Raw genomic sequence first — 12388 nt, 5'->3', positions numbered from 1 at the left:
AGTTGACTGGAATCCATATGCTGGGACGAACCCAGAAGACCAAACCCTCATAGCAAAAAGCTTGCCTGTGGAGCTATAAGAATAATTGGGAGGGAATCTCCTGAATCCCCGGTCCCTCATAGGACACGCTCTCCTCAAACTGACAGGCTAATGACTTAAGTCAAAACCGCCCCGAGAGAGCTAAGAGAAATGTCTCTCAGGACAGGGAGATCTGGATAAAAGTGAACAACTAGCACCAGAAGGTGGATTTGAACCCTGGACCTTCTGCTTGCAAGCCCAGTGAGCTAACCACTAAGCCACAACAGAGCATTCCAGAACACAGGAAAGCGATTCTCCCAACCGGTATTCCAGATAAACCTGATAAGACAGATTCAAACAGTGCCCTGCCGATGTCTCGGTCTCTGCTGAGATAAGACCTGTCAGAGGAAAGAACCCAAGAAGGGCCCCAGCAAAAACCCAATTTAGCATCCAGGGATCCACTCTGGTGCCTACACCAGAGAACTCTGATCTAGATCCATCTCTGAGGATCGGAGAAGACAGAGGAAACTCCCTAAAATGTCTTCTAACAGACGATGGTAAGTAAACCAAAATCGCCAAGACCAGGGAGCTACTGCTAAATCTGGAATCAGGATACTGCCAAATTAAACCCCAGATCCCAAAAAAAACCTAGGATCAGAAACAAAGTTTACTGGAAGAGACAGTTCATAAGAACCGGATTTTACCCAAAAATAATGAAAAAGGAAAGATTTCCTTCTCGACCGTGATCCTGCAGAGTTCCCGAACAAAAAGGTAGAGGGACCTTCATATTCTCCCTCAAGAAGGAGACATAATAAGCTCTGCTTAAGTACCGTAGAACCCAAATAGGACAGGAGACCCCTCTCTATATTGGACCCTGAAACAATAGTGGAATGAAAATATTCTCACACTGCGCCAGGTACCAGGACAATGACTACAAAAGTCACCTTAAAAAAGGCTTCCCTCTCTCTGCCAAAAGACAAAATCCAGAGAAGACAAACTGCTCAGAATGGCAGGATGTGAAGCCTAGCTCTGGTCTCTAGGACCACTGGATCCGATATGATCCAGAATCAAGCGCCCATCTAAGATAATACCTAAACCAGGTCCTCCCTGTTATCTAGGATACATGGACCTGCTCTGCCTGGACCAGAATAGCTAGAAATTACTCCTTCTCTCGAGTCAAAGGAAAGAGTAGACTTAACCAACATATCTGCCAGAGCAACTCAAGGACTAAACAGAAAATTCTGAAATTCCAGTTTATGCTAGAAGACTGAGAATAATCCAAATAAAGAAGTATAAGCTCCATGGCTTAAATCTGTCTCGAAAAATATAGAGGGAACCATCACCTCGAACTGAGACTGAGATGCTTCCACCGGAAGTCTCCAGACATCGCAACATACGAAGTCGTCAGTATCTAATATCCCATATGGCAAAACGTCTTCCTAAAAAGAGTTTCTACAACAATGAAGAGCTCTAAACGAAAACAGAATTTATGTTTACCTGATAAATTACTTTCTCCAACGGTGTGTCCGGTCCACGGCGTCATCCTTACTTGTGGGATATTCTCTTCCCCAACAGGAAATGGCAAAGAGCCCAGCAAAGCTGGTCACATGATCCCTCCTAGGCTCCGCCTACCCCAGTCATTCGACCGACGTTAAGGAGGAATATTTGCATAGGAGAAACCATATGGTACCGTGGTGACTGTAGTTAAAGAAAATAAATTATCAGACCTGATTAAAAAAACCAGGGCGGGCCGTGGACCGGACACACCGTTGGAGAAAGTAATTTATCAGGTAAACATAAATTCTGTTTTCTCCAACATAGGTGTGTCCGGTCCACGGCGTCATCCTTACTTGTGGGAACCAATACCAAAGCTTTAGGACACGGATGAAGGGAGGGAGCAAATCAGGTCACCTAAATGGAAGGCACCACGGCTTGCAAAACCTTTCTCCCAAAAATAGCCTCAGAAGAAGCAAAAGTATCAAACTTGTAAAATTTGGTAAAAGTGTGCAGTGAAGACCAAGTCGCTGCCCTACATATCTGATCAACAGAAGCCTCGTTCTTGAAGGCCCATGTGGAAGCCACAGCCCTAGTGGAATGAGCTGTGATTCTTTCGGGAGGCTGCCGTCCGGCAGTCTCGTAAGCCAATCTGATGATGCTTTTAATCCAAAAAGAGAGAGAGGTAGAAGTTGCTTTTTGACCTCTCCTTTTACCGGAATAAACAACAAACAAGGAAGATGTTTGTCTAAAATCCTTTGTAGCATCTAAATAGAATTTTAGAGCGCGAACAACATCCAAATTGTGCAACAAACGTTCCTTCTTTGAAACTGGTTTCGGACACAGAGAAGGTACGATAATCTCCTGGTTAATGTTTTTGTTAGAAACAACTTTTGGAAGAAAACCAGGTTTAGTACGTAAAACCACCTTATCTGCATGGAACACCAGATAAGGAGGAGAACACTGCAGAGCAGATAATTCTGAAACTTTTCTAGCAGAAGAAATTGCAACTAAAAACAAAACTTTCCAAGATAATAACTTAATATCAACGGAATGCAAGGGTTCAAACGGAACCCCCTGAAGAACTGAAAGAACTAAATTGAGACTCCAAGGAGGAGTCAAAGGTTTGTAAACAGGCTTAATTCTAACCAGAGCCTGAACAAAGGCTTGAACATCTGGCACAGCGGCCAGCTTTTTGTGAAGTAACACAGACAAGGCAGAAATCTGTCCCTTCAGGGAACTTGCAGATAATCCTTTTTCCAATCCTTCTTGAAGGAAGGATAGAATCCTAGGAATCTTAACCTTGTCCCAAGGGAATCCTTTAGATTCACACCAACAGATATATTTTTTCCAAATTTTGTGGTAAATCTTTCTAGTTACAGGCTTTCTGGCCTGAACAAGAGTATCGATAACAGAATCTGAGAATCCTCGCTTCGATAAGATCAAGCGTTCAATCTCCAAGCAGTCAGCTGGAGTGAAACCAGATTCGGATGTTCGAACGGACCCTGAACAAGAAGGTCTCGTCTCAAAGGTAGCTTCCAAGGAGGAGCCGATGACATATTCACCAGATCTGCGTACCAAGTCCTGCGTGGCCACGCAGGAGCTATCAAGATCACCGACGCCCTCTCCTGATTGATCCTGGCTACCAGCCTGGGGATGAGAGGAAACGGCGGGAACACATAAGCTAGTTTGAAGGTCCAAGGTGCTACTAGTGCATCCACTAGAGCCGCCTTGGGATCCCTGGATCTGGACCCGTAGCAAGGAACTTTGAAGTTCTGACGAGAGGCCATCAGATCCATGTCTGGAATGCCCCACAGCTGAGTGACTTGGGCAAAGATTTCCGGATGGAGTTCCCACTCCCCCGGATGCAATGTCTGACGACTCAGAAAATCCGCTTCCCAATTTTCCACTCCTGGGATGTGGATAGCAGACAGGTGGCAGGAGTGAGACTCTGCCCATAGAATGATTTTGGTCACTTCTTCCATCGCCAGGGAACTCCTTGTTCCCCCCTGATGGTTGATGTACGCAACAGTTGTCATGTTGTCTGATTGAAACCGTATGAACTTGGCCCTCGCTAGCTGAGGCCAAGCCTTGAGAGCATTGAATATCGCTCTCAGTTCCAGAATATTTATCGGTAGAAGAGATTCTTCCCGAGACCAAAGACCCTGAGCTTTCAGGGATCCCCAGACCGCGCCCCAGCCCATCAGACTGGCGTCGGTCGTGACAATGACCCACTCTGGTCTGCGGAAAGTCATCCCTCGTGACAGGTTGTCCAGGGACAGCCACCAACGGAGTGAGTCTCTGGTCCTCTGATTTACTTGTATCTTCGGAGACAAGTCTGTATAGTCCCCATTCCACTGACTGAGCATGCACAGTTGTAATGGTCTTAGATGAATGCGTGCAAAAGGAACTATGTCCATTGCCGCTACCATCAACCCGATCACTTCCATGCACTGAGCTATGGAAGGAAGAGGAACGGAATGGAGTATCCGACAAGAGTCTAGAAGTTTTGTTTTTCTGGCCTCTGTCAGAAAAATCCTCATTTCTAAGGAGTCTATTATTGTTCCCAAGAAGGGAACCCTTGTTGACGGAGATAGAGAACTCTATTCCACGTTCACTTTCCATCCGTGAGATCTGAGAAAGGCCAGGACAATGTCCGTGTGAGCCTTTGCTTGAGGAAGGGACGACGCTTGAATCAGAATGTCGTCCAAGTAAGGTACTACAGCAATGCCCCTTGGTCTTAGCACAGCTAGAAGGGACCCTAGTACCTTTGTGAAAATCCTTGGAGCAGTGGCTAATCCGAAAGGAAGCGCCACGAACTGGTAATGTTTGTCCAGGAATGCGAACCTCAGGAACCGATGATGTTCCTTGTGGATAGGAATATGTAGATACGCATCCTTTAAATCCACCGTGGTCATGAATTGACCTTCCTGGATGGAAGGAAGAATAGTTCGAATGGTTTCCATCTTGAACGATGGAACCTTGAGAAACTTGTTTAAGATCTTGAGATCTAAGATTGGTCTGAACGTTCCCTCTTTTTTGGGAACTATAAACAGATTGGAGTAGAACCCCATCCCTTGTTCTCTTAATGGAACGGGATGAATCACTCCCATTTTTAACAGGTCTTCTACACAATGTAAGAATGCCTGTCTTTTTATGTGGTCTGAAGACAACTGAGACCTGTGGAACCTCCCCCTTGGGGGAAGTCCCTTGAATTCCAGAAGATAACCTTGGGAGACTATTTCTAGCGCCCAAGGATCCAGAACATCTCTTGCCCAAGCCTGAGCGAAGAGAGAGAGTCTGCCCCCCACCAGATCCGGTCCCGGATCGGGGGCCAACATTTCATGCTGTCTTGGTAGCAGTGGCAGGTTTCTTGGCCTGCTTTCCCTTGTTCCAGCCTTGCATTGGTCTCCAAGCTGGCTTGGCTTGAGAAGTATTACCCTCTTGCTTAGAGGACGTAGCACTTTGGGCTGGTCCGTTTCTACGAAAGGGACGAAAATTAGGTTTATTTTTTGCCTTGAAAGGCCGATCCTGAGGAAGGGCGTGGCCCTTACCCCCAGTGATATCCGAGATAATCTCTTTCAAGTCAGGGCCAAACAGCGTTTTCCCCTTGAAAGGAATGTTAAGTAGCTTGTTCTTGGAAGACGCATCAGCCGACCAAGATTTCAACCAAAGCGCTCTGCGCACCACAATAGCAAACCCAGAATTCTTAGCCGCTAACCTAGCCAATTGCAAAGTGGCGTCTAGGGTGAAAGAATTAGCCAATTTGAGAGCATTGATTCTGTCCATAATCTCCTCATAAGGAGGAGAATCACTGTCGACCGCCTTTATCAGCTCATCGAACCAGAAACATGCGGCTGTAGCGACAGGGACAATGCATGAAATTGGTTGTAGAAGGTAACCCTGCTGAACAAACATCTTTTTAAGCAAACCTTCTAATTTTTTATCCATAGGATCTTTGAAAGCACAACTATCCTCTATGGGTATAGTGGTGCGTTTGTTTAAAGTGGAAACCGCTCCCTCGACCTTGGGGACTGTCTGCCATAAGTCCTTTCTGGGGTCGACCATAGGAAACAATTTTTTAAATATGGGGGGAGGGACGAAAGGAATACCGGGCCTTTCCCATTCTTTATTAACAATGTCCGCCACCCGCTTGGGTATAGGAAAAGCTTCTGGGAGCCCCGGCACCTCTAGGAACTTGTCCATTTTACATAGTTTCTCTGGGATGACCAACTTGTCACAATCATCCAGAGTGGATAATACCTCCTTAAGCAGAATGCGGAGATGTTCCAACTTAAATTTAAATGCAATCACATCAGGTTCAGCTTGTTGAGAAATGTTCCCTGAATCAGTAATTTCTCCCTCAGACAAAACCTCCCTGGCCCCATCAGACTGAGTTAGGGGCCCTTCAGAAATATTAATATCAGCGTCGTCATGCTCTTCAGTATCTAAAACAGAGCAGTCGCGCTTACGCTGATAAGTGTTCATTTTGGCTAAAATGTTTTTGACAGAATTATCCATTACAGCCGTTAATTGTTGCATAGTAAGGAGTATTGGCGCGCTAGATGTACTAGGGGCCTCCTGAGTGGGCAAGACTCGTGTAGACGAAGGAGGGAATGATGCAGTACCATGCTTACTCCCCTCACTTGAGGAATCATCTTGGGCATCATTGTCATTGTCACATAAATCACATTTATTTAAATGAATAGGAATTCTGGCTTCCCCACATTCAGAACACAGTCTATCTGGTAGTTCAGACATGTTAAACAGGCATAAACTTGATAACAAGTACAAAAACCGTTTTAAAATAAAACCGTTACTGTCACTTTAAATTTTAAACTGAACACACTTTATTACTGCAAATGCGAAAAAACATGAAGGAATTGTTCAAAATTTACCAAATTTTCACCACAGTGTCTTAAAGCCTTAAAAGTATTGCACACCAAATTTGGAAGCTTTAACCCTTAAAATAACGGAACCGGAGCCGTTTTGAACTTTAACCCCTTTACAGTCCCTGGTATCTGCTTTGCTGAGACCCAACCAAGCCCCAAGGGGAATACGATACCAAATGACGCCTTCAGAAAGTCTTTTCTAAGTATCAGAGCTCCTCTCACATGCGACTGCATGCCATGCCTCTCAAAAACAAGTGCGCAACACCGGCGCGAAAATGAGGCTCTGCCTATGCTTTGGGAAAGCCCCTAAAGAATAAGGTGTCTAAAACAGTGCCTGCCGATGATATTATATCAAAATACCCAGATAAAATGATTCCTCAAGGCTAAATATGTGTTAATAATCAATCGATTTAGCCCAAAAAAAGTCTACAGTCTTAATAAGCCCTTTTTGAAGCCCTTATTTACAATCGTAATAAACATGGCTTACCGGATCCCAGAGGGAAAATGACAGCTTCCAGCATTACATCGTCTTGTTAGAATGTGTCATACCTCAAGCAGCAAGAGACTGCTCACTGTTCCCCCAACTGAAGTTAATTGCTCTCAACAGTCCTGTGTGGAACAGCCATGGATTTTAGTGACGGTTGCTAAAATCATTTTCCTCATACAAACAGAAATCTTCATCTCTTTTCTGTTTCTGAGTAAATAGTACATACCAGCACTATTTCAAAATAACAAACTCTTGATTGAATAATAAAAACTACAGTTAAACACTAAAAAACTCTAAGCCATCTCCGTGGAGATGTTGCCTGTACAACGGCAAAGAGAATGACTGGGGTAGGCGGAGCCTAGGAGGGATCATGTGACCAGCTTTGCTGGGCTCTTTGCCATTTCCTGTTGGGGAAGAGAATATCCCACAAGTAAGGATGACGCCGTGGACCGGACACACCTATGTTGGAGAAAAACTATCCTGACACGGAATAGAAAAAGAAAATAGGCAAGCGCACAAAAGTGATAGCCAAGAAGGAATGTGCAAAAACAGGTCCTGTCTGTTATACGACACAAACCCCCCTATAGAGCTCAGAACTGGGATTCTGAAATAATAAAAAATAATAATAATAATATTATAATTATATATATATATATATATATATATATATATATATATATATATATATATATATATATATATATATATATATATATATATATATATATATAGTCACATAATAAGAGATAGCACTTACTGGATAAAAATAAAACTTAGTTTTTATTTTAGAATCTTTAAAGGTTAAAATAGTCCCTTGACGTTTCGGTGCCAACCAGCACCTTTATCAAATGGATCGGATAGTTCCTACAGGCAGATGACAGAGCCTGACATCCAAAGAGAAGGCAAGTAGACAAGAAGAATAGGATCTCCATCCTGCTCCACTCGTCTAATCCAGATCTATCTGATTTAGAAGACTGAGATTCAACTGACGGATCAGTACTAGGAATCTCCAACATCGCCAAAACTTCTCTCAGAAGCAAGCGCAGGCGTGCCATTCTAAATCTAAATGCTAAATCCTCTTCAGTCAGAGGAATCAAATCAGCAAACTCGACCCTGGAGGTCCTACCTCTAAAGCCTCAGAGGGAACCGCATCCCCAGATGACTGATTGGATACAATCGTCAATTTACACAACGGTCCCTGGGAAGGAGTGCATGGATTAACCCTTCGTTTGCACGTAGCAGGAAGAGACAAAATCGCTAAAGCCGTCGAGACGGCCATGCGGAACTGCGCAGTAACCTCTGGTGGAAAAAAGCCCCCTTCAGGCGAAGGAGCAGCGGTACCCGTGGAAACTGCATGTGTAGGAACAGAAGATTCTAGGGAACACACCTCACGAGACGAGGAATCCACAGAGGCGGACTGCTTAGTGGTCTCTAACATCTCAACATTGGTTGATGAGAACACCCTGATGCGGCATACAGAACATAATTGAGAAGGCTGGACTACCCAGGCCTCCTCACAATATACACAGGTATCAAATTCTGTATTAGAGGGATCTCCCTCTAAATTATCAGAATCCTCCATAACTTGTCTAATTTACATTATAGAAAAAACAACTGGCACCTTATATCCCCAATGGCTGGGGCACTCACCACCTCCTATGACCCAGACAGATAGAGAAACTCGCTCCTCGCACACTCAGGAATAGGAAATGGAAAAACGTGACCACTCCTGGTTACATGGTGTGTCATGCAGGACCCCCCTGCTAAGGAAAAGCGCGCCAGCTTAAGAAAACTGCCCAGCTCACAAATAGGAATAATAAAATAAAAAATAACCTGTACGTTCCGTATCAGCCTATAAGCCCAAATGTCTCCTACACATAAAGCAGCCGAAATCACATAACAAATATGATTAAAAACCCCACTGTTCAATAATCCCCCTCAGGGGATATTAACACATGATTCCATAAAGATAAAAGGATTCTCACTGTGACCCTGTCTTCTATCATTAACATATGTATAAAAAAAAATGAAACGATCTTACCGGAATCTATGTCGTGGAACAGAAAACAGGGTTCTTCAAGTTTGACAGACTGTAGCGTTGCTTCTGACATGGACTTGAGTGAAGAAAAGCAGGCAGCTTAACTCGTCAAAGCCGATTGCTTAGGAGCTGTTCATATGAAAGACTCTCCATGCATCTCCAGACTCTAACTTTCATCAATGCTCTCATTGAGAGGCTGACAAGACTACTTAAAACTCCCATCCCATCTCAAAGGGTAGATACCCTTCGTAAGGAACTACTCCGAAATCTTCTGACATTTATCTGCCAACCTCCTGTGACGAAAGGCAAAGAATGACTGGGGGATAAGGGAAGTGGGTGAGGTATTTAAGCCTTTGGCTGGGGTGTCTTTGCCTCCTCCTGGTGGCCAGGTTCAGTATTTCCCACAAGTAATGAATGCAGCTGTGGACTCTCCCTGTATTAAGAAGGAAAGATAGTTTTTTTTCCTGCATATATAACAATAGAGTGAATACTCTGTTTAGACTCGAATTACAATGTGACAATACTAATTTAGTTTTTTCGCTGAAAATTTTGTGATTACCATCTGGTCAAAATGTTCATGATTGGTCATTTTCAAAACAGAGCAATTTCCAGCTAAAGAACACTTAGATTTATTTAAGGACTGCTAACGAGTTGTTTTACATTCGTTTTTATTCACCTGCCTGAAGAAACGACCTTAGAGCAGTTGAGAAACGCGTTGAAGCTTTTTTAAATTCAAGATGTTTTAAATAAAATTGTTTTTATCCCAAGGAAATTGTCCGTTAGTATATTTTTACCTAAACCTTTGGGATAATCAGCAGTCCTACACTGCATAAACCGGCTCCCTACAAAGCGGTTTCCGGATACATCCGACTACAGTGGCTGATGTGGTGAGCTGTTCGGACAAGAGCACAAGCCAAAGATCAGCAGACGGAGTGACCGAGACCAGTGAGCTAACCGCTGGTAAGTTTTAGCCTGCCTTTTTGCACCCTGTTCCTAGGATGGGTGCCATCAACCTTGTGTTTGCATTCCTTATCTTTATTCATATTTTATGATATACGAAATACACTATGAAGTGCCCCTTCTCTTTTTCTTCTAGTAAATTGCAATACACTGATCAGAAGAGATGTTTAAATTCTTCATACTGATGCCACCACAGAAAGATTAAAATAAATAAAATTGATGAAGCATGTGCCTTGGATTTTTGTTCAGGAAAAAAGTGAAGATAAAAAAATAAAACGGATTGTGGATAAGAATATAATTTAAAAAAAAAAAAAGAGAAAAAAGTTTGGATAGTAGATTAAAGTAGACCAAATACTTATCACTTAATTGTTACATACCAGACAAGCATCTTGCAACGGGTTTCACATCTATAAGCTTGTAAGAAGAACATGAAACTTTTAAATACTCATAGTTTGTTCGCAACCGAATATGGCCCCCAAACTCCGCCCACAGCTTTCTTTTCTTGTATGACAGTTAAGCAGTTTAATATTTTTCAGTGCGCTATTTCAAACTGCACAAATCAGCAAAAAAGGAAAACTTAGTCGATCGTGATTAGAGAAATGCAAAATACCAAAATATACACGCAATAGGCGGGCAGAGCTTGGCGGCCATTTTCGGCTCCTAACAACCGATGAATATTGAAATGTTTCATGTACTTCTTACAAGCTTATAGATGTGGGACCAGTTGCAGGATGATTCTCTGGTATGTAACAATAAGTAATCAAAATGATGTGTTGTTCTTGACTGTCCCTTTAAGAATTCATTGCAAAATACATTTTCAAAGGGCATTAGACATAAGATGCAAAGGAGAGAATAAGAGAATAATGAAGAAAAGAGAAGAAAAAAGACAAAAAATGTATGAGGGGAGATAAAAGCAAGCACATTACAAACTGATATATTACAACTTCAATAACAAATTATAAAAAGAAGGTTTGCTTATATAGTACTAAAACAAATACTATGCATAGAATGGCTCTATTTGGATTCCATAGTGCAGAGCACTTCTGGTCTGTCAATACAATATTTAGTTATTGTAATTACAGCATTTACTTGTTACAAAGGTTCATGGGTCATATTTTAAGAAAAAACTTATTTTTTGTCAGATTCACCTTTCTGCATTTTCCTCATTGCCGATATCACGATCATGTGGAACCATTTTGTAACGGCCAACGCTGGACGGATTTCGTGTAATACTCATTCCTGATAAACGAATCCTTAAACAAGAGGGGGAAAAAAAGTTAAAATAAAGAAGAAGAAATGAATAGAAAAGAAGCAGAGCAGGAAAAGAACAAGAGGTAGAAAAACATTCTGAAAAACACAACAAAAGGACATCACCAGGTTTAAATGGTCCACCCAGCCCTGCCCATTACATGCACAGCCCCGCCCACACCACACCCCTTCTGTTGCAGCTCCGCCCACAAAACATCAGTGAGCCACCACTCAGAAGCACCCCCTTCCTGTCCTGTAAAGTGTCTGGAAAATGTTGGGAGGTAAGTAGTTGTGCTGCAGTAAACTACTTTCATGTGAATATTTGTCTATAATTGTAGCACAACCTCATCCCTTTTAACAAGGCACTGGTGTTCATTCTCACCTTGGAGACGGAAAGAGATGCAAATGTTTTACAGAAATCACTCAACAATCTAACAATCTAACCATTTATCAAAACGGAGCATGGTACTACAGAGGGAAAAAGTGGAACCCCCGTTCACAGTATTAAAGACAGAAAACGTAAAACAACTCCATTTTGTTTGATTTCCGAGTACTTTACCTCATTTCAATATCGTCGTCTTCTCCTCCCCAGCCCCAGTACGTGTTGGGGAATCCATTTATCCTCATGTACTGATCTGGTGTTAGAGCTGAAACGCCTCCAAAATACTTCCAATAAGGTAAGCTGAGAAAGCAAAGGAAACATTTAGCAATTTGCTATTTATACTGACCAAAATGTACTTCCTGCGCCCAATAAATGTAATCAGTAAATGTTCTATACATGCGCAGTTAACGAACAGATGAAAACACGTGGAACGCAGCAAAGAACCAGTGAGCCCAACAAGAACATTAAAGGGGCCTTAAAATGTTTTTTTTTGCACTTTCATTATTTATTTTATCAGTTTTTCTTGTAATTTACCTGAGAAAATTGATGGAAAAATAGGTGGAGTGCATCCTGCAGACTTCGGATTACTGACCCTGCTACATGCTGCACAGTGAATGATCAATCAGTGCAAGAGCACATATATTTCTATCCAGAATAGGCCCACACGAAAGAGGATAAGATAAACAAACATACTCAAGCAAATTTTGCTAAGTAATGTAGGGTTGAAGCTTTTAAATAATTTATTTATATATTTAGATCTTTTGTAAGGCAGTTGTTAATTACTGGAATACACTATGTATATATAAATAACACATAAAATGAGCTTGAATATAAGTTATCTGATACAAGAGGTAAAATCTCTTTGTTTG

At 42.3% G+C, this 12388-nt stretch overlaps 1 protein-coding gene across 1 annotated transcript in view; it reads right to left on the bottom strand.

Moving 5' to 3' along the window:
• Positions 1-12388, bottom strand: part of LOC128652871 (beta-1,4-galactosyltransferase 3) — a 290331-nt gene that overhangs the window by 86973 nt on the left and 190970 nt on the right. The window contains exons 5-6 of the mRNA XM_053705848.1: positions 11697-11819; positions 11038-11142 (exon numbers count right to left, since the gene is read on the bottom strand). Coding sequence (XP_053561823.1) covers positions 11038-11142; positions 11697-11819 — 228 coding nt within the window. The remainder of the gene's footprint in view (positions 1-11037; positions 11143-11696; positions 11820-12388) is intronic.

The sequence above is a fragment of the Bombina bombina genome, chromosome 3 (assembly GCF_027579735.1).
Source record: "Bombina bombina isolate aBomBom1 chromosome 3, aBomBom1.pri, whole genome shotgun sequence".
NCBI classification, from domain to species: domain Eukaryota; kingdom Metazoa; phylum Chordata; class Amphibia; order Anura; family Bombinatoridae; genus Bombina; species Bombina bombina.
The sequence above is the reverse complement of the archived record's forward strand: the minus strand, read 5'-3'. Positions and strand labels throughout refer to the sequence as shown.